Raw genomic sequence first — 24,071 nt, forward strand, 5'->3', positions numbered from 1 at the left:
GGTGCGTGTATGGAATGAGCTGCCAGAAGAAGTGGTGGAGGCTGGTACAATTACAGCATTTAAAATGCATTGGGGTGGATACATGATAGAAGAGTTTGGAGCGATGTGGGCCAAGTGCTGGCAAATAGGACTAGATTAATTTAGGATATCTGGTCAGCATGGACAAGTTGAACTGAAGGGTCTGTTTCCAGGCTGTGTATCTCTATGGCTCTATGACCCCTGACAGCTCTGGGCTGGAAGTGGACCAACAGTATTTAAATGAAGCTCAATGTTTAAAATCAGCAAAGGTCTGCAGCTGGCAGGTGGAAATGTCCTCAGTGGAAATGTGTTCTGAGTTAAAATGCCCAAACATGGGTTAGTTTAAGTGCAGCTGACTGTTTCTGCAGATGTTAATTTGAACACAGCACTGGATTTTTCATGGATCATTTGCGATGTTACTACTGTAATTGTAGCATGAACATCCCAGAATCGGAAGGGCATTAGATAAAATCTAATTCAATGAATTAAGGTTCTGTCAGTATGAGCAGCAAAAGGACAGAAATTGGCAAAGAGTTGCTGAGTGTACAAAATACTTAATAGAATTTTTTTTGAAACCTTGCAAGCTTTTATCTACCGGTTACAAAAGGTGTTATTTAATTTAAAGGAATTTGTAACAGTGGGGATATGGATGTTCAATATCAAATGCACAGTTTCACATTGGTAATGTGATTGCTTTGGCAGAATCCTGAATTGCAAAACTCCTAACTAAAACCCACAAGAGACTGATTTCAAATGATGGGAGGTAAAATGGTGGCCTCCGTTGACACAGACTGGATTATTTTGAATTTACAGCTCTGCTGTGGCTTTGGCATGACTACAAAGAAGATTTCGACAGGCTGTATTAAAAAGCGAGCATGTTAAAAGATATGGGATAACAGTCTCCCTCCAGAAAACTCTTTATTTGGTATTTGTATAGAGTTTACATTGCTGTTTGTATTTGATTCACCCAGCCAAGATACTTTTTAAAAAAGACAAAATCACACTGTACCAGAACTCTTGAACTATGCAAACAATCGATGTTTGTTGCTCATTTTTCTGTTTCTGTGTCACCTAACAATTTGTGTGAAATCACTGCCGTTAATGAGATGCAGAATGGTTAGCTTTGAGATACATAGCAGCACTAATGTGGACTGTCTCTCAGCTCAATTTTATAGCGGTGACGGTAGTGTCACTAAGGGGAGCCAAAAGGAGAAGTTAGCCCTACTTTGGGGTATTCGAAGGGTCATTAATGGAATGAAGGATGGCAGTCTGCTCTCAAAGTTGTTGGCCAAATCATAGAACTGGGATTAGGCATTTCATTCATCATGATGTGATTGCAAGCAGATACTGAGTACCCCAACACCTTCCCTTGCCATATCTCTGGTCTTTCTGCCTCCTAGCCTATTGCTGAAAGGCTGGTTAAGTCCCACCTTCCTGCTTCCATACATGAGCAAACTTTTTGCAGTCAATTAATTATTTAACAATGCAATATTTCAGTGGGAACTGTCCAAAAGGAACTTGACAGAATCCTTTGCAATTAAACTGAAGCGCTCCGCTTGCTGTACTGAGCACCATCTTTGAACTCACATGAGTTTTGCAAGTTCTTCAGAATGCAACAAAAATTGATCAACTGAAATGAAACCATTGAAATTGTTTGCCTCCACTCGAAACAGATTGTAGGGACTTGAGCCTGAATTTTCATTGGGATGGGAACAATTCTGACTTCTCCATCATGGCACCAGAGCCCAAATTCCAAAAGTCTCAGACTGAACTGCGTGGCCACTGTTTCCAGCAGTGGTGCAGGAAGAGGCCCATGTGTGGCAGTAAATTGCAGGACCTGAAGTCATACCACGATAGTGTGTCAAAGCCAATTGCTGTGAGTGGAATATCAGAGCAGAGGGAACATTGTTTGGCGTCGAGTCTACAGAAAACCCTGGGGCTGAGCACAGTCACATTGAATAACATGAGGTCCTGTGGAGCCAATGGCTGCCTCCATACTGTCTGTGAGGGTGATGGTATAATTCTCATTGACACCTGCATCTCTGCCCCAAAATGAAAGTTAGCCCATCCAGGGCACTCTCTCCCAAACAAAAACAGAAATTGCAAGAGTAGATCAGCAAGCCTGGCAGTATCTGTGGAAGAAAGTGGAGTTAATATTTCAGGTCCAGTAACCCCTCCTGTGCAAACTATGGATATTAACCAGCAGGTCAGTGACTTTGTAAGTCTTAACCAGTTGCTTTGTGCCTTCTGTAAGCAAGTGGAGAAGTAGTATCGAGGAGCAACAAGTCCTGACAAGTCAAATGGATCATCAGTGAACACTGTGGGCATGGACTATTAAACTGCTTTCCATATCTTCACAACTACTTCTTTGCAAGATAACAAAGTGTGAAGCTGGATGAACACAGCAGGCCAAGCAGCATCTCAGGAGCACAAAAGCTGAGGTTTCGGGCCTAGACCCTTCATCATTACTTCTTTACACTGTTTGTTTTATTTCAGATCTCCAACATTTACATACTTTGCTTTGATTCTAGAGCCTACAGGAACTTATGGTTCAGAAGCAAACAGCAGAAGTCGTGTAATTTTCACCAATCAGACAGTATAGTGTCAGAGTGGGGAGTCATTAAATATGAAAAAAAAACTGTGTGCCGGACTACCGCTTACCTACTTTCAATTTAACTTGGTGAGTCTGAGTTCAGTGCATAATGCGGTTTATAATAATATATTTAATTTGAGCTGCTCATCTCAGATTTTATCATCAATTTCAATTTAACACCAGTAAGCATTACCCAGGGCTTAGGAATTCCAGAATCTGAAGGAAGGAGGGGGATACTGTTTGCCAAAGGTTTGTGATTTTCTAGCACCCCTCGTAGGGCTGGGCAGAACAAAAGTGTTTCCTCCCAACCTATAAGCAAATCCGCATTGATCTCTGACTGCACCCATCCCCAGCCCAGCCAAACTACACGTCATCTGAACCCACACTATAGTCAAGTCCAAACTGTACACAGTTGCCCCTCACACACTCCTATTGGGTAGGAAACAGTAAAAAGACTCCAATGAGATCGTGCCATTAAACATTGCTGTTCCTGTGCACTCCCAACAAATCCAGGTTTCCTCGATGCTTGGAGAGGCCCCTGCTCACTCGTTGCTTCCCTATAAATTGGATTAAATTTAACTCAGAATATAAATCTCCAGTCACCTGCTTGTACATTTATGAATCTCTGCAGCATGAGTACAATGGTTAAAGTGACCGTGACTGTAAAAGCAGAGATCTCTCGTTTAACTCCTAACTTGTCTCCTCTTCTTCAAGATTGAAGCTCTAAATGTAATCAAATCATTGAGAACCTAAATGAATACCAATCTCTTAAATAACCAGCCACAAGTTTTCAGATTTCCGATAATTTGTGTCTTTGATTTCTTAGCTGTCAGGAAGCTTCGTTCAACTTTCAACAGAATATCCTCCGATTGAACTACTGTCAAAATGAAAATCACCTTGTTAAACACACATTGTGTGCATGAGGATTGAGGTAGAGAACTGAGTCAGTAATGGATTTTGTGTTTATGTGTAGAATGCTGTTAATAAAACTCCCATGGTTGGGAAAATGGAAGAGTGGGACTCCTATATTAGGATGCTATACTATCAGCAGCTTCATTATTACCAGCCCACCTGCCCATTCTCCTACCAGAATTTTATGGGCTTGTGGAGGAGATTGGGTAAATTTCCAACCCCTACCTAACTGATGCTTTCAGTAGGCAATCAAAGGTCTTGTCCCTCAGTCCTTCCGGTTGAACTATCACCAGGACATATCTTTGACAAAAGTTACAGCAGGGTAGGTTTAACCTGGTCAGTGAAGGATGGCCTGGATGTGGAAGTACCTCTTGCATGGCCCTATGTGCTAACTCGCCCCCCCAAGATTGTTATGTCTCTCCATGTCCAGCCTTCACCCTTCCTGTCCAATGTATTTTAACACCACACTCCTGGGTTCTACTAATCTGGCCCTGGTGAGATTTCAGATATTATTGGGTCTGGGACATCTTCATTCTTTTTCCTCCTGGGCCTCCTGCAGTAGCAGAAATGTCCATGGATCTTCATGTGGTTCGAAGGCAGTGACTGGTTCGCAGCTCTATGAGATGAAACTTCCTTCTCTTGAAGTCCTGCTTCATTCTAAGTAATGTGTCGCCACCCAAACCATTAAAGAGTCCACAAGCTAACTAAGCAGAGACAGACATGTCCCAGAATAATTCTCTGAGGTATGAAGACTCCACCCTCAGTGTATAATCAAATGCTATACAATTGTAAAATATTCTACACATCCCTAAGAATTATGCCTGATGGAACATAAGAAATACAAAAAAAGTCTTTAAAAAACATTGTTCCAATTATCTGCCACTTTCAAAAGTTAGGATAATTACTGTAGCTATCAACACCATTTTAGATGCATCACTTAAATTTTGAAATGATGGTGATGGTATATAATTGCATATTCATATTTCAACACAGTTTTCACTTCACTATTGCTGCCTATCTGTTCGGAGTCCTTCAACTTCAATTGCAAAATCTTTGGGCAATTCCATTTCCAGGTAATGGAAAAATCATCCTGTTTTGAGAACTTCCTTTGTGGCAGCATGATATGGGCTGTGAGGGATCTGATCATTGATGCACTTCAACAATCTTTGCCCATTGAGTTGATAGATTGGACAGATTTTGATCTGCAGAGAGATGCAGAGACGTTTTTTTTTCCTATGGGCCTTTCTCTCTCAGGACTAGGGATTTGTCTGAGGAGTATTTTTCTCCCACATCAGCCAAAGGATTTTTCTCCTTTTTTTTTCTATCTCTCAGGAAAATGCACAGCACCAGATTGTAGAGTAGGAGCATTTAGTTATCATGGGGCATGCATAATTGACAAACTTGTCTTGCACTGCCCATAGATTTTGAAATTTTCTAATGCTCCACAACTGGTCACAAATTGCATTACTCATTTTCTCATTCATTTATTCATTCATTGGCCACTGTTGACAGATATTTTAACACATATGCGTAGCCATTTGCCACAAATAGAACAGCAGAGAGCCACTAGTTGGAAAGCCATATAAATGCAAAACAGACACTAAGCGTTATTTCTAGAGGGATATAATTGAAAAGTCTGCATATTATGTTCAAACTTGTATCAAACCTTAATTACAACACAGGGCACAGCCTGCATTTCTTGCAGCTATGATGTAGAAAGGACATAGGAGCATTACTGGGAGTGCAAGATTTACATGGATGATATCTGAAATGCATGAGAATACGTTTCAGGAAAGGACTGAAAGGCTGGGCCTTCATTCTGTCTCTTGGAAAAAAAGGCTGAGCTATGACGTAACAGAGATCTTCAAATTTATGAGTGATAATGGGAACTGCAGATGCTGTAGAATCCAAGATAACGAAGTGTGAAGCTGGATGAACACAGCAGGCCAAGCAGCATCTCAGGAGCACAAAAGCTGATGTTTCGGGCCGAGACCCTTCATCAGAGAGCTCTCTCTCTCTCTCTCTGTTCATCCAGCTTCACACTTCATTATCTTGGATTCTACAGCATCTGCAGTTCCCATTATCACCGAGTTAACTGGGAGAAAGGTCTCAGTCAGAGATAGATGGGTTTGGATATTCTTGTTTCCTGCAAATATATTCAATTGCTTGATTTTCAATAAAATCAGTTTTTATTTGCCTCTGAAGCATCTGCCTCCTGTGTTTTCCACCACATGACGTTCCACGACATAAAAGCCCAGTGACAGAACCAGGGGGCTGGTAAATAATAAGCCAGGCAGCACTCCCCACACTGCAGCATTCAGAATGACTACCAGCTTACTGAGTTTGTCACTGCATTCATTGTTGCCTTGGAAACTGATGGGCCAAGACAAGCAGTGACACCTCACTGTATGTGGCGCCTTCACTGTAGTCAGCTTGCTGCATAGTGCAATGCCAATTTTAATCTATGCAAACAAGTGCAGCGTTAGGATATTAGTCTCTTTTCCCCACTGGAGAGTTTAAGGTTGGTTAAATTGGCTTAACAGCCAGGAGTCACTCCATTCCTGCCTGTTGCCTCTGCCAACTTTAAAGTTGGCTGAGGGTCCCATTGTAGACAGGCCAAGATTAACTTTATTTTTAAATTTTGTAGCTTGATAACACTGTAATCGAATCTTAATACTAGTCAGGGAGAGCACTGCATTGGCTGTAGTCTGATAGCAGAAGCACCATTTGGAGTCTCCAACTAGAAGAGGACCAGGTAAGTTTCAATAAATTTCCCTTCATTGCAGGCGAGGTGGAGCAAAAGTGGCCACTATAGAGCCATAATGAAAATTTAAGCCCTTCCCTGTACATTCAAATAAACATTCCTAATAGCAGCGGAACTCTGCTCCCCTCACCTCCCAGGGCTCCTACTCCCTGTAGCTGTCAGCAGCTAGTTCTACAAGTGGATCCCACCACCAAATGTTTGCATACAACTGCAAAGTTGGATGCGGGTTTGGTCAGAAGTTGCCCCAAGGCTTGGAAAGCTTTCACACAAACGAGGCCCTTTTTGTTATATCCCTCAAAATTGCAAATTACTGGATTCTGCAGGTGTACCAATTGCTTTAGACAATGTGTGCACCTCTTCTCCTGCCCACTTTAAAAGGTGGAGCCTAGGTGTCAGCTGAGAGAGGCTGTTCATGGTTGAATTGCTGCACTAGTAACTTGATGAATACCCAATTGAAATCTTCTGCACAGTTAACTCCTGCTGCCACCTGTCATATTGCTTTTTTTGGAGGGTGGGGTCTTGTTTTTGGCACTTTAGCGCAGTTTGACCCAGAAGAATGCAATTGGTCATCTAGATAATAAGGCAGGCTTAACACTGCAGGATATTGCAGCTGACATAAATCAAGCATTTGTGCAGTTTCCACCTTTATATTAGATTCTGATGACTCTCAGGTCTATCACAGTGTCACTATCTCAGTGCATTCAACCACTTCATCACCAGGGAACCCCAACTGCCATTGTTGTTCACCCAGTAATGTGTACAGCTAATGACTCGGGATTAACTTGTGTTTTCTCCAACAATCTGTATTGCAAGTTCCAAAAGCGCATTGTGTAAATGTTCAACAGAATCTCAGGCAATTTGCATTCTGATTTGATGGCTCTTAACCTCCGTTGACTGCAAGAGCATTCTGATCTACCCATGACACTCTCTCCAGACCTAACCAATGAAACAAAATCTTGGTGTATAATTCAAGAAACGGAGCCTTCACTGAGTATGATTCCCCAGATAAAATAAAGCCATTAGCTAAAGGTCATCTGTATAATTCAACCACAAGCCTCAAACTAATCTCTGCTGATCAGCATTCTAATTTTGCAAAACATAACACACAATCCTCACGCTGACTTAGAAGCTCAATCACAATAGGATCACATGGAAGTTTGCAGCGGGGATTAAGACCACTCAATCCTTTATCCCCATACTGGTTCTTTGCTAGAGCAATCTGGAATAAACTGCACTGCATAATTTGTTCCACTTCTCAAAATGTTAATCCTATTTTATAAAAGGGCAGATTCTTTCTGTCTCAGGCACTTTTAATCTCAAGAAATTTATCCCAACCTCTCTCTTTATGACAACGTTAAATAAAGGATCACTTGGAACTGATCCTGTAACCGAAGGAGTCTGTCTTTAATTAATCACTCTGTCAAGGAACTTCACATTTCAAAATCATCTTCTGACCTTCCCTGTTTCGCTTAATAAGCTTTTGTCGTAGTTTATCTCACACAAATGCAATTGCCCCAATTCTTGCTGTCGTCGTGACAACTCTATGCTTTGTTCTTCTCATGGTTTTTATGTCCTGAACAAAATGAAACAGCTCAAATTGTACAGAATATGCTGAAAGAGGCTTGACCAATGCTTTGCATCAACGGTTGATCATTTTCTTAAGTTAAAATCAGTGCTTTTCCCCGCCGATCTTGTGAATGGATAAGTATAATGTGAAGTATAATGCCAAATCAAGATGACCAGAAACAACATTAGTTCAAGGTTACAAAGGGAATACTATAAGTAGCTCCACTATCCTTACCTTAGAGTGCAAAAACAAAACCAGTATTTCTCACTAGTTATCTTGTTAGTTATATAGGTTAGTGTCATGCACCTACTAATGTGCAACTTCACATCTATGGAACTGTATTCCCTTGTGGAAACAAATTGCAAAGACAGATTCATCAGCTTCAACAGAGAATAGCTGAATATCAGAGGAGGGCACTTTAAAATGCGCTTCTTGTCATAATCTTTAATTGAAGAGAAAAGTGTCAACATAAATCTACTGCTTACAAATATGGACAGGAGAATAGCAAGGGTGCAGGTGACAGTGAGGGGCCATTTCTGGACCCAACACTGTCAACGTAGAGTCCTGTACTTGTACCATTAACTTATGGAACTCTTTTTCATTATTGCCTTACCGCTTTACAGCATGCATTTGCAAATACAGAACAAAGATTACGGGGAAGATTTTGTTGTGCCATGTGCACAGAGGGGAGGCTCTGACACAGATGGCATGCCCAGAAGTTCCAAAGGATCCAAGGTGAGAGTGTTTCAGGTGCCAAGCTTCATCCTGCACATAGCCAATCGGAAAAAAAGTCAAGGTTGGTAGATGGGAGTGTGAACTGGAACGGAAGCTGACTACCACCTTGGGGCCCAAAGTCTTTAGCACAAGTTAACAGCTCCATTGAGGTGGGCAGGAACGTTCCAAAAAGGGTGTAAGTATCCAGAATTCTGGGCTAGGGAGGACTTGCATCAGCTTGTTCTCGCTCTGAAGGGTATTGCCAAAAGATTAAAATATGATACCCACTGGCCCCTTTCACCCGCTGTGTTGCATCCCACAGTATCTCTCCAGCAGGTTTCACATCATGCAGGCCTGACTACTTCTGATAAATTTAAGCCCCAACAGTATCTCGAGTGACTCAGGGCTCTTGTCTGCTGTTCAGACTGCCTTCACAGCCAACAAAGATAAAATGCCACCGGGAATGGCGGCAGTTATAAGTGGACAGTGCTGATTTTAAACCATTCCACATGCCATTTCTGCCAAGTGAAGCGTTTGGGAGGAAAAACCATGCTAAACATCAACCTTAGTCTTTATTTGTCAGCAGTGAGGCTGCACTGTTCACCCAAGAGGCTACAATGGAAATCTATGCATGCCTGTCCAAATTTCAACTGACAGGTTAACATTTCCACAGTCTGAAATATCCATACGCCAACTTCTGTTCTCGTTAAGCTGCAAGATGAAGTGATGAGGAATCTTGTATTTCAGAGGGAAATGACAAACAGTACTAAAGTCAACAAACCGATCGAGCGCAATTTATTCTACCTGTACTTGCCTTGAGATTTATCGACTGGTTCCAATGTTAACAATATCCTCTTTCTATTGATGGTTATTGGCCCATTCGTTTGGAAAGGTACAAAGATAGCTTTTTTTAAAAAAGTGATAAGCCACAAGCCGGTGAGATAACCTACCTTATCAGGGTCTGTAGCACTGATAACCCAGACGCAATGAGCATTGTTTTCATATTGGACTGGATAATTAGGGGATGTGATGGTGCCACTTGGTCCTCGGAGATTGGAGCCACATGTTCTCGCTAAATTGGAACAGAAAATACGAGATTTGTATTTAAGTAACCCAAAGACAACAGTAAGTGAAATTTCTCAAAAACAGAAACGTCTAGAGCACAAATCCGCATATGAAAACAACATAGCACTGGAAACTCTCTTTCAGAAAGACCACAGGGAATGTTTGGTGAGGAAAATAATCATATCATGTTGATGTTTGGATGATTGTTCCTCTGAATCTGAGATTAAGACATATCATTGAGGTACAGTGAGAGAAGTTCTATCCTGCATGTTAGATTTGTGATACATAGAATTGTTGGCTGGAAGGCAGTTATTCTCAATGTCACTGATTTCTATTAGAAAAGTCACAGGTCAATATCAGGTGGTGGGATTTGGAATCCAGCTTAAACACAATGTCCAGCAGAGTGCCTCTTAGACAGCAAGAATAGTCATTTGAATGAGCAACCAGCAAGTTAGAATTACTTGTAGAACTGTGCCACAACATGAATCAATGAGTGCAGAGGGAAACAGAGATAATAAAAGAGTGTTTAATTTTGTTTCCTCAGCTATACTTCCTCTCCTCAAAAGGTCCTCCAACAGCACTAAACCAAACATCCTCCATGACTTCTCACTTTATTGGATGTAACAAACAGCAAAAGAAGTCACAGACACGATCCTCAGTCTAACTGCTCTGTCCATACACTTTTTTACCTGAGGTTCAGTAAGTTAAAAGATCCAGTTTTTGTATTTTTTGACCAACATGCGGTCAGCTGATACTGTGCTGTGTACCATAGTGTAGTTAAAGACAGTCGGATCTACAAATCATGAATCAGTTAATGCAGCAAGCCTGGTTCTAAAGCAGTAATCCTGGCCGAATATTCAGTTTCCTCTGCTTGCCCAAATCAGTTGAAATATTTACTGGGGTCAGAGATAATGGGAACTGCAGATGCTGGAGAATCCAAGATAACAAAGTGTGGAGCTAGATGAACACAACAGGCCAAGCAGCATCTTAGGAGAACAAAAGCTGATGCTTCAGGCCTAGACCCTTCATAACTGATGAAGGGTCTTGGCCCGAAACGTCAGCTTTTGTGCTGCTAAGATGCTGCTTGGCCTGCTGTGTTCATCCAGCCCCACACTTTGTTATCTTGGAATATTTACTGGGCAGTGAGTAGTCTGTAGACCAAAAAGGTACCAAATTCACCCCTAAGCAGAGTTTCACAGATCCCAACCGCTGAGGCAAAGAGAGATATGAAAGTGGTTTCAGGCTCCCTCAGCAAGGGAGGAGATAAGCAATTCACTGCCTCTGCTTCCAGGACAATGCTTGCTGGAACCTGTTTATGTGTAAGCATCAGAGGAGGATGGGATGAGGTGAGAAAGAGGTAAATAGTTGGCTAACACTTCAAAGGGAGAATGATGAATGAAAACACAAGAAAACCTGAGCAGATTAGGCAACAACTTTGGAGAAAGAGAAACAGGGTTAACACTGCAGACATCTTTAGTAAATTATTGACCAGCGGCAGGACTTCTGGGACTTCCAGTATGACTCAATGGTATTAGAAACTGTACAGCTTATCAAAGTTCCTGTCTGAACTGAAAAGACAGAAATTTGCAATTGGCATTTACATATCTTATCCAATGTGTTTAAGAATAGAAAGCCTTCTCTTTATCTTTCGTACTCAATCACATAATTCAGTTAAGACATGGGAAGAAACTCCTATTTAGGTTTTTATCCGTTTGGCTTTGTACATTGATGCAACCAGATTTGACAGCGCTTTCCCTCTTGTCAATTCCCACCAAGGCTTCTTTCCTCACAATCACTATAACCTCTTCCATTCCAGCAACTCATTGGGACTTCTTTAAATCACACCTGCTCAGCATTCTGGATTTTTGACTGTTCTACCACAGATGGCTGTGTCCTAAACTAACTACATCCAAAAAACTCAAATTCTTTCTCCAAACTGCTATGCATCTGTAAACCCCTCTCTCCCTTTAAGATGCCCATTAAAAGCTATATCTTTGTCCAAGCATTTGGTGATGAGCCCTCAATTGTTTGGCTCAATGTGAAAGCTTGCTTGATAAAGCTCCTGTGAAATGCGTTGGTGTCATTTTCTATATCACGTAGGTTCAATTTACATGTACTGTAACGTAGGTTTACTTTCCTATTTATGAAGAAACTGTGTCTGAATTTTTAACTGGTGCACATTTTGGTATTTATTTTTGGAGGAAATAATTTTTCCCCCACGGTCTCAGCCCTGAACCATTTTCTCTGGTTTTTTTGCAGGTTGGGAATGGTTAGTGCTATAGCGGTTGAGTTTCCCATTTTAAATGGGGAGGGGGTGTGCAAAAAATGGATTTTGTCTCATATATCATTTTCATTTGGTGCAGTGAGGTTTTGGAAGGTCAACACTGTACTGCTGGGTCCTTTAATGCAACAATTCATCTTTGAGATCTATCCTTGAAAGCAACTTGACACTTGCATTGACAAGGCTTCTTCAATTGTTCACAACCATTAGAGAATGGATCATAAGGCAGTGTAAAATGTAGCAAAATGTGCTGTCATCTTTCTGACTGTCACTTAAATGCCTCAAGCTGATTTTACAATGGTCTTGACGCTTGGAAAAAAACAATACGAACCACCTGCTTTCCTATACTGATTGACGGAATCTGCTTTGAAAATGAAATAGCCACTTTCCTCCACATAGACATCTAGCTGGACTACACTGAATGCTTGGCTTAGTTTCAAACACAATGAGTTTTAGCACATTAGGTACAGCATTCATCTATGAATAGATGCCAGTTTCAAGAACATGGTACTTTGATGTGATCCCTGCTACGTTAAACACAAGCAAAAAGGATTATAGGTATTCAAAGTACTTTTTTTCCTTTTAAATCATATGCCTGAACTGTTCCTTTCCTTCAGAATCAAACCTATGGAGGTTTGGTGAGAGGTTAATCTCCATCCCACCATTTCCCATACATTGTAAAACACCTTCCATGCGTATTCTGTGGAAGCTGAGAACTGCATATTGGGTGAGTGGCTATAAAATAAATGTGGGGGTTTTGAAGTAGTATGAGTGATTTAACAGGGCACGGAGAATACATGAGATTGGAAAGGTGGCATGGGCAATGTGAAGGGCATGGGGCATTATTGCGGAAGTGGGGAAAGTGGGCCTTTGCAGACTGTTGGGAGTTAGTGTTTGAGAAGTGAATTGGTCATTCTAACTTCCCACCTCCACACGCAGGTTCCTCCTATATTCGGTGGGGCATGGGGGCTTATAAACTAACTGAGAACCCAGTCACTACAAAAATGATGTAAGAAATCATACATGGAGTAGGTGTGCAAGATCTATGCAAGGACACAGGTTAGATTTTTCCAAGCCCAGAGTAAAGTCCAGCCACTGCTTATCAGTCTGTAAACCCTTCCTTTGACCAAGCCCAGACTGAACTTGCTCATCAACAGAATAGAAGCACCAATCCATTCTACCATGAGAAATACTGGGGGAACTATCAAAATGTATTGGCGCATAAAGTGCCTTTTATTGATGTTTTCTCAAAGGCTCAGTGAGGACAACTGAGGGGAAATCATCATAAGTTGAGCATTGAATATAAATTGTACAGCGAAGATGGTTTTTCATGTTTCACATCCTGAAATAAACAGAATTTCTGCTCACATGTAAATCAGGATCAGTTCTTCTGATAGAAGGAGAAACATTGTAGCTATGGTGTAATAGATTACAGAATACAAAAGCTTTAAAATTTTCTATGAAATTAAAAATACATTGTACAGAGATTTTATTTTTTCAAATTGAAACCAGAAGCTAATTTAATTGTTAAAGGTGGAATCTTCTAAATCAGCTTTTCCATGCAAGCAAATTCTCTCTTGTGTTTCTAAGCTGCAGATGCGCAGGAAAAACATGCTCTCCAAGAGATGAATAACAATCCACTCAGGGATTACTCAGATGTGACAAGCATTTATATTGCTACTGTTGCTATGGTTTTTCTCCAAATGAATGATATACAAAGGCTTTATACTCATCAGTCTGTACTGATGAATTCTGTAATTATGATACTTGTGCATTCTGTTTCTGCTCTGCAGCTAGGTGATATTTCAAAATGAAAGTAAAAGAAATCAGAAAGAAATATATACTTGCAACCCAGCCTCTCATAAATGTACTGTGTCATCATTTTGAGGATAAATGGATTGATCACATTAATGTTCCAGAAGTGATTACCTCCTTTCTTTCACTGCTTGTTGAGGCTGATTTGTTCTCATAAAGAAGGGAAGTGCGTCACCCAGTCAAGTAAAGGATTCTAACCAGAGGATGCATCACTCAAGACTCAAATAAGATGAATTGATCTATTATAAGTATTAATACTTTAAATACTGTTCAGCTTGCCGAGACTCACCAGCTCAAGTGAATCTGCTGAGTTTATTCCATGTTATTGCACAAAGAAGTATCAAGATCTTTAGGACATCTTGTCCCAACTACACCAGTGCACTTTGTAGTGTACTATCTACTTTAAAGTGAACTTTTCTCCTTTCAAATTATCAGCTTAAACTAGTGTTGCTGGAGTCCTCTGCTGATTTTGTCCAATTGTCGAGAAATTGAACACTGGAGGTGAAATGGTACCCCGACTGAAGAACTACAATGTGATTTCGAAAACAAGAAAGGTAGATTGGGAAATTTGGCCACATCACAGACTTACTCAAATTTGCAAGAGTCTACATATTGATCTTAAAATAGTACCAGAGCCAAAAGAGAAATGTCGCCCCATTACATGTGATCACAAAAATACCTTCTTCGCTCCAACACTGGAGATTAAAATGGATGATGGTGATAGAACACCAGATAGCTGCCTGTATTTACTTAAGCATTACCTTGAAATTCAGGTCTAGATAGAATACAGCTTCCAACAGGACTGTAATGTAATTCAAAACCAATTACATGGGTCAAAATAGGTATAACATTATGTGACAAACAGACATAGCAAGACAAACGTACAAAGAAGCCCTCAGAAAAAAATGCTTTTGCAGGCAGCACAGTGGTTTGGACAGCTGCTGTGAAGATAAGCTTGGAGAATCATCAATAAATTGACTACACTGAGACAGACCACAGCTCACAGGACTCCAAAGTAACCAGTGTCATTGTGACGATGCATTATTGTTAAGCAGCTAATAAAGGTGCGCCACATTTGGTGGAAGAGGATCCAAACTGTTGTGTGCCATTGATATCTCGTCCAGAACCATTAGACTAAATAAAGACGTCTCACAGTTTCCCTCTCCAGGAATGCCACCTGACATGATGAGTATTTCCAATGTTTTCTGCTTTTGCTTCAGATTTCCCATATCTACAGCATTCCACTTTTGTGACAAAACTCAGTTTGATCTGTCCCAATGACATCTTCTTTCCATCACCCCAAGTATTGACAACCGAGTTGAGAGGTTGGAGCAAGCTAAAAAAAATTACACTGAAATAAGCCACAAAGAAAATGTGGAACATTCTTTTTTCATATGCTAGAATTGGGGACAGCAGATAGCCAGCCAGGAGGCTTCTGATGATGCTCATTTGTAACCATGCTACAACTTCATTGTGGGTTGCTTGGAACAGTTTGTGCACATGTTGTTTTCCTGTCCTATTTGTCTTTGGGAATGTGCCTAATTTCCTCAGTGTTAATTTGATTAAGATTAGGGATTCATTTTGTGGCACACCATGATAAAGGACCATACATCTTTCTTGGGTAACATTTGTTATGCATATTATGAACCAAAAATATAACAAGTTAATTAGAAGAGCTTCAATAGTAAAAGTAACGTTGATCTAACTGTCTGGAATTTTTCAATTAAGTAACAGAGACACAGTCGACAAGGGTAAAACAGTGGATGCAACGCACGTAGACTTTTAAAAGGTCTGTCATATAGACTCTGGCAAGAGAATTTGAAATCAAGGGAAAGTAATGGAGTGAACTATAAACTGCCTGCAAAATAGAAAGCAGAAAATGAAGGGGAATGGATTACCCAAATTTGCAAAAGGTAGAAAATAGTGTTCCACGGGAATTGACACTGGCATGACTGCTATTCACTCTTTTGTTAAAAGATTTGAATTTGGGAATCTGATTTACAATTTTCACATTTCTGAAGGACACCAAGTTTTGCTTCTGGAGGTGGGATTGTTTAATTGGCAAATTCATTTCAATATAAATAAGTGGCAGCTGGAGCTGAGCCACAGAGACTGCAAGCAAAGTGCCATGGTTTATTTCCCAAGGAATTGAAATTGAAGAGCAGAGGAGCATTGTTAAACTTATATGGGATTTTGATTAACCCATATTTCAAATGTTGAGTCCGGGCTGGAGAATTATGTAAGTTGGAAACTGATTTTGGCACTCGCTGTGGCATTTGTTCACGGAAGAGGATGGTGGGTAAGGATTCTGCCACCCTCCTGCTTTTGCCCTGATTACATCTGTTGCAGTAAGTTACTCAAGTAGCCTGCTGAGCCGATGATGAAACAAGGTTCTTAAGCAGTCAATGTTTGCCCACATAAAAGTCTCAGTCTGCTGCCTTTCATATTGATTCAGCAACGGGTGATGGGCTTGCAATGCAGGGAATCCAAGAAACAAACACAATCAGGCTTACTTTTCGGCTCCCATGCGAGTCTATCATTGAAAGTCACTCATTGCTTGAAGGGAGAGGTAAATATTTGCCCTTGCTTTCAGACTGTCCCCTTTCCCCCAGCACTTGATCATGCTCCCATCATCACTTGCCTGTGATCAGAGATAATGGGAACTGCAGATGCTGGAGAATCCGAGATAACAAAGTATGGAGCTGGATGAACACAGCAGGCCAAGCAGCATTTTAGGAGCACAAAAGCTGACGTTTTGGGCCTAGACCCAAGGAGTTATGACTTGCCTGTGCTTGTGTATTGACAGTCTAAGGCCTCAACGAGTTGTAGTACTAGCAGCAACCACTGTCTGCTTGGTAGCACTGCTGGGCAACATTGATTTGCCTGCTTCTAATTGACTGGCAGCACTGAGCTGTGGGACTTAAGCCCAGGAGGCCCTTATTTCTGAGGAAGGACCAGCACAGTCCAGTTAAGTGAATGATTAGCACTTAATTCTGAGGGCCTTTCCTGAAGGAGGCAATATCAGGTTCTCCAGCCAGCAGGCAAGACCCTCAAAACATCCCATTTAATCTTACCATAAACCTCCAAATTTCTAGGAGAAATTTGTAAATTGGAATTCTTGGTGGTGGCATCACTTCTGCGAAATCAGCCATGACTTAGTTGCTCACGAAATAAGAACTGATTTGAAAGAAAATGTACACTGAGCTGGGAGGTCAGTTAGAGAGAAACCCTTGTTGCAGTTGGCTTGGTGCATAAATGAAAGAGCAGCAATGCTATCTGGCAAAAAAAAGAGCAGCTATCAGAAAGAACTTTACTCCCTGCTCCAACATGGATAAAGGAACTGAACTTCGACCTGGAAAGAGGCAAGTTTTGAGTAGATGAGATTAATGCCAATATATGAAGGGATGGCTGCGAGATCTACCTTATTTGACTATTATGGTATAATGGGTGATATCTATTGAATATTATTTGGCAGTTAATTCATGCTTAGTTTACGACTACTTTGGAATGATTGTTACAGTACAGATTTAAAAATGAAACTTCTCCATAGGTTTCTTCCATTGAGATATTTTGTGAGATTTGTTTCTTTTATTTTACTGATCTCCACAGTGATGATAACAACAATTTTGAATTGCATGTTACAAGAATAGAATATGAATGCACTGTAAATGGTGAAAAATGACAAAGATACTATCAGGAAAGATTGGACAAGCTGGGGTTTTTTTTTCCTGTAAAAGACTAAAAGGTGGCCTAATTGAAGTTATTTAAATTATGATGGAGCTCACTTTATTTGGCATGGAAAAGATGTGTTGCAATTGTTGGGAGTTCAAAACTGGGAACTGTCACTAATAAATGCATTGAAGCAATTGGGAGAAATTTCTTTACTTCCAGAATGATGGGAATGTGAAACTTGTACCCATAAATAACTGTAGCCCTAAGCGGTAATGATGATGAGATGTTTATTTTTATCCAAGAACACCACCAGAACAGGCAATCTTATTGAAAACTAGGAATGGTTGAAACCACTAGCACAGATGACATTGAGGGAAAGTTAGGTCTCAAAGAAAGGGAGAAAGATATAGTGGAAACATTGAAAGGGTCAGTGAAAAGTGGGAGGGAGGTTCATTTGGTAGAATAAGCACCAGCATAGATTGATTGGACTGATTAGACTTTCTCTGGAATATAAATTCCAAATAATTAATTCACAACTTGATTCATTTCCTATGATAACACAGTGGTGCACAACATACTGGATCACTTAACACACGTTTTGTAAGGAACAAGAAACAACTCAAAAGATGTTAATTTTTGAACCACAGTCTGTTTTCACTTTTTTTTGTAACCCTCCAAGGAATTTACTTAACATATTTCCAAATACTCTACATGGAGAAGATATTAAATGAGTATATTATGTGTGAAAATGGAAATTAACAAAGCCTTTATTTCAGTAGCAGAGTGACAGTGTCCTTTACATGAAGTAACTTGATTTGGAAACCATTTTTGATCACTTACCCCTGCAGACTGGCCTGTGGTCACTCCAAGCAACCAATGTGTCTGTCACTTTCTGACAAGTAATGCTTTTGGATCCCTGTAGCACATAGCTGTCATCACATGAAAACTGTAAACTGGCTCCCAACCTGAAGGAATTACAAACAGGATTGCAACAGTTACTACTGTTCAGAAATTAGAATCATGCCCTTCTTCCTTCAATTTAATGCTTTGAATCACAAAGACATTGCCCATGATAAATATTCAACTCTTCAGACATTCAATGAGTCAGGATGATGGTTCCATGAGCTGTGGATAACAATGGCACTGTGATAATGTCACCGTACTGGCAATCAAGACACCCAGGCTGATGATGTGGGAGCAACAGGCTCACACGCAACTTAGTAAAGGTCCCTAGACAACACCTTCCAAATCCTGGACCATTACCATCATGAATAACAGGACCAGCATTTTGTTATGATCTTGTGGTCCCCATTATTATGGGTACACGCCCAGTTGATGTTAACACCAGGTAAGTCAAAACCCTGATGGAAACCTGTCTGGATAGGTTCTAACTTATTTTAAAATTTTTTGTTACTATTTTGAAAGGATCTCTTACTAAAACAATTGTAACACATATTGTGCAGAGATAATAGGAACTGCAGATGCTGGAGAATCCGAGATAACAAAGTGTGAAGCTGGATGAACACAGCAGGCCAAGCAGCATCTCAGGAGCACAAAAGCTGACGTTTTGGGCCTAGACTCTCGAAGGGTCTAGGCCCAAAACATCAGCTTTTGTGCTCCTAAGATGCTGTTTGGCCTGCTGTGTTCATCCAGCTTCACATTTTGTTAACTTATATTGTGCACTCTGTTCTGCTACCTCGATGCATTCTGTATGGTATGATCTGCCTATAAAGCATGCAAAACAACACTTTTCACTGTATCTCAGTGCCTGTGACAGCAATCAATCAAAATCAATGTTGCAGCCTTTGTTTTAGCAATCTTGTCGGGGTTCTGGTTTGTGATCAGCAATTTGCTAATTTCCAGTGGTTCGGATCACACCCAGATCTCTTGTTCTAACGCTGGACTTATTTGGGGAATGTGAAATGAAGGAGGCAGTAGACAAGTGTTTTAGGGCAAAAAAATTTCTGTATTTATTAAATGTAAAAGGTGAAAACATTACACGGAATAAAGGCAAATACAAAACTGCTAAACTGGCACTATCAATTATACAGAGGACAATACTAAATACACTATTAAATTAAACACTGATTGAACACAATTAGAAGCTAAACAGTAGTTTTATTCATAGAAACTTCAGGCTTCTTACCCTTGGGGTTCACTGCACTGTAACCACCCACTTTCCTCTCCCTGCTAGGTGGTTGGATACTTTGGAGTCCCAAGACTATAAGCTCACCACTGGGGATAAACGTGATTTTCAAACATAGCTAATTGTTCCCGCTTGCCGTAGTTGGTGCTTCAATGAAGCCTAGGGCCTGGGTTGAATCCGCTGATGTGGTTGGATGCATAGCAGATTTATCAGGCGAGTAAATGGTTTTCTTTACTTTGTGGTGGTTTCACAAGCCAACTTTCACCTCAAGATGTGCCTGACGCCTAGTCAGCCAGGTCGGTGGCTATCAGAGGTCTTTGGTTGTCAGTTCTGCTGGCTGCAGTTGGTTGTCATTGGTTCCCTTGGCAGGGAACCGACTTTTTCATTAGATTTTGGGAATGCCATCATGATCTTCCAGAGATAGCTGTGCAGATAGTTGTTGGACCGTAGCTCTCCCAGGTGAGGTCAGGGCCTATAATTATACTAATTACAGGCTTCTTATCTTTGTGCCATATCTGCTATTGCCGTAATGTTACTGCCGTTCCCTTTTAAGGCAACTGGTTTCCTGATAGCTAAGTAGGGAAAGTATATTTTGATTAAGTGGAATGTCTGGTAGCTCTGTGCATGACTATTGATTGACGTTGAATGTCGGGGATCTGCAGAGGCCCCATTCTGTCTGGGTTGGGTGGGGTTTAGGCCTGGGTGATTGTTCTTTTGGAGTGGATGTGCAAACTAGATTTTTGGTCTGAACAATGGTCCCAAGCACCTATCTCTGTGTCTGTGCAGTTTTCCTACAGCATAGCCCAGCTGCCTGTTTTTTAAACTTCTAAAAACTATTTGAAAAATCAAGGATTTTCATTCAGTATTTCAAAATATGGGAATTTTTGCTCAATCCTGTAATACTGCAAAATAGAAGTTTATTAACAACAGAAATAAAGACCAACAGGAGAAGAAAATTTTTTACACCCTTATAACATCGACTCAAAGATTTTTAAACACACTTGCGGATGTGACTCAAGCACTTTTTTTTAATGGATTGAACAACAGCAACTGCATTACATTGGGATCAGAGAGAGTTTGCAGATTTCATTACAATTCAAAGATCTTCTGGTGCTATACTCTAACAAGACTCAGTTCAGCTCATTACCAAGCAGGAGAGACTTGTTTTTAATACTTTGATGAGTTTAAAATATTTAAAATTTCAACTCATCTGATGGAGCTGTAGGTCTTTCCTGTCATTATGCTCCTGTTTGGCTTCATTTTTTATGCTATCCTATCCCAGAAAGTCGTTCAATTCCTTTCTATTTTTTTGAAACTTCAATGAATGTTACTTCTTTTCCATCGATTGTATCCCAGCACTCTGGTCTAGGATCAACAATAGTTTTTTTATTTATTTGAAGTTAATGACATTACTATATTTTCCTTTTCTTAGGAACTCCGCTGAGCACACATGACTCTATTGAGATAAAAATACTTCACAGCGCTTTGGATCTTGATAGATGCTTCCCTCTCAAATTACATCCCAACAGCTATGGAAGACAAATGGATGTCCGAGTCTGTAAAGTTTTCTGGGTAGTTCCACAGGAACACGAGGTAACTTACTCAATCTTAGAATTGTGGGTATTGGCGGTATTAAAAGCTAATTGTCAAATCTATACACACAGGTAAGCGCATAGTTTTAAATTAGAATTCCAAGATTCGAAACTTGCAGTAAATGATACTAACATACAAACATACATCTTACCATTGAATCATGTCAGCTGAAGGATTGGAAATATAAATAGTGACCTGGAACAATAAGTCTTAAATTAAAGCCATTCTCAGTAATTACACCACTGAGATGTTACCAACTAAGAGGCTATCTAGTTCACCAATCATCTGCCCACCTCTACCTGCTCTGGTCTGTGTGACTCCTGACGCACAACAATGTGGTTGAGTCAATGTTTCACTGAGATGGTGAGCAAAACACTCAGTTCAAGGGCAGTTAGGGATGGGGCAAGAAATACTGGCCTTACCAGTGAAACCCACCTCCCGTAAAAGAACTTTAGGAATCAATTCAGCAAATTTCCCATTTCTAAATATTAGAACCAAAATGTTTCATACTTCCAGTATGTTCCTACTTTATTCATCAGAAAAGCAATGAAAGAGCTGGAAAACAGATAAGAGACCCAGACACATTAAATTTTATAAACAAGGAAGCACCAGCCTTATATCAACATTTTCCTTTGACAATGAAAGCTCTTAATTCTCTACCCTTTTTCTCAAGGCTAGTTGTGTTAGAAGGGGCAACAAAATCTTCCCTGCCAGACCTGTGGCACTTATCCAGCAATTTCTATGATTGTTTCTGATTTCCAGCTTCTGCAGATTTTTTCAGCTTTCATTTTAGAGGGATTTTTTTTCTGACTCTGCATGTTAGGAATTCCGATGATCTCAATGTAGTTAAGCATCACTCTCAAAGTCTCTGTTGGAGCAATAGTCTTAGATCCATAAAGGTTAAAAATAATTGTGATTCTAAGCCGGTTTGGTTGGTTAAAACTGAAGTGCTTCTCGGTTAGAGACCCACAATTTAATGCACATTAGGCTGGAAGTTCACATCCCAGGGTAAGTGTACGCCCAAATTACACTGCTGAGCACACACTGACAATCCTTAAATTAGACTAACTTTGCTCTTAGCCACACAACAGAGATTTGGTTGCTGAATGATAATATGCAGAGCCATAGCTGACTGGTTTATTGAACAAAAGAGTTAAAATCTGCATTCCGAAACTCTGCACATCTGTTGAAGCCCACAACCAAGAACACACTTCTTTATGCACAGAAAAATTGCTTCCTTCATAAAAAAAAATTTTTCCGGAAAATGCGGTATTGATTTTCCTGATTACATTCAAAGCATGTGTCTTAGTTTAAGTGATTTGTCATGACAAATTACAACACGCTTTTCCTCTCACTGGTAGAAAAATGTGCTGCAGGAGTACCATAATTTTGGAAAAAATATCCTGGGATCCTTCTACAATCAGCTTTGTGTATTTAAGCTGTCATCTGCATGGAGGAAACTCATGCTTCTAGAAATTAGGGACCAGACCAACCTTTCGAAAGCAAAACCAATCCCTGCCAGTCTGGGCCACTCAACAATCTTCGCAATCGAGAAATTTCTCAAACATCAAGGGATCGCTATTGAAATTCCATTCTGAGATTGGAAACGTCAAAACTATCCAATTCTGCTGCATCATTTGGGGAGTTTTAACTGTGTTGATGGTGGATGGAGGTGATAAAGCAATCTCATGACCCATTTGTTTTCTTTAAGTTCTGTTATTTGTAGGTAAGATATCAATAGAAATGTGAGGCAGTAGAAAGTGACTTTCAGAATAGGTAGAATTTGCTATGATCATTAACTTAAATATTCTTATATGGATATTATATCAAATATACCCTAATTAGAGTGTCCAACAGGCTCAGAAACTGGGGAACTGAGCTGAAGGAGACAGGGGAGGGATAATCCTCGGAAATTTGAATTTACATGTCAGATAACCATCAGCTTATCAAATACCTTTGTGCTTAAAATATTTTATCACATTTAGCAACTACTGAATACCACAGCGTTCTTCAAAACATTTGGTCTTTGCACCTTTACATTTAAACTCTGAGGCTTTACATCTGCCACGATGCAACACTCGAAATATGAATAATTTTTAATTAATTAAATTGAGGTCAGTGCATTTACACCCAAATTGGCCAATCTAGTTAAATCTTTTCAGATGGCAGCCAGAAGGTAGATAGGAATGTATGAACAGGAGTGGTCTAGCCAGGCCCTTAAGCATTCAGTTAGAGTATGACTGATCTGCATTTTAAATAAAGCTTCCTGCCTTAGCTCTGTAATTCTGAATACCCATGCCTAACTAAAATCAATCAAAAGCTATTGTTAAGCCTTAGATAGCCTTGTAAATTGTCCAGTTTATGCAGTCACAGTAATTTAGATATTGAACCTGCTCACAATATACCTCATTAGATGTGGCAGAAGTTATACAATTACATTGCTTATAGAATCATAGAGTTTTGCAGCATGGAAGTAGTTCTTTCAGTCCTACTTATCCATGCTATCCCTCAAAAACCTTCCTATTCATGTCCATACAGATACCTTTTACATACTGCTAAATAACCAATTATTCTGTAACATGAGTGCAGAATAATTTTCACAAGGAGTCAGGAAGGTGATAATTGTTAATTAAGCTAAAAAGAATCACTGGAAACAGAATGCATGACCTGCATTTAAATAGGTGCAAAAAACAAAAAGAAAACACTGCGCAGACAAGTGTAAGACGTTTTAGGGATATTGGGAGCTTTGCAGCTTTGGAAATATATAGCACATAAAGCTAACAAAGCTCGTTCAATTATCTGAAATTTCTTTCAGTTCAGGTTTAACCTCACAAAATGTGTGACTGGGTAGGTTTACTTTGCTGAGGAATTAAGCCAGTAGAACTATTAATATTTAGATGGATGGTAGAGAAAATAATATTTTATCTCGAA

The 24,071-nt window shown here is 40.1% G+C and overlaps 1 protein-coding gene across 1 annotated transcript in view; it reads right to left on the reverse strand.

Moving 5' to 3' along the window:
- LOC125452488 (CUB and sushi domain-containing protein 1-like) overlaps positions 1-24,071 on the reverse strand; it is a 2,230,063-nt gene that overhangs the window by 681,232 nt on the left and 1,524,760 nt on the right. The window contains exons 10-11 of the mRNA XM_048530978.2: positions 18,242-18,366; positions 9,519-9,640 (exon numbers count right to left, since the gene is read on the reverse strand). Of these exons, the coding sequence (XP_048386935.1) occupies positions 9,519-9,640; positions 18,242-18,366 (247 nt within the window). The remainder of the gene's footprint in view (positions 1-9,518; positions 9,641-18,241; positions 18,367-24,071) is intronic.

This window comes from Stegostoma tigrinum, chromosome 4 (assembly GCF_030684315.1).
Source record: "Stegostoma tigrinum isolate sSteTig4 chromosome 4, sSteTig4.hap1, whole genome shotgun sequence".
Lineage (NCBI taxonomy): Eukaryota > Metazoa > Chordata > Chondrichthyes > Orectolobiformes > Stegostomatidae > Stegostoma > Stegostoma tigrinum.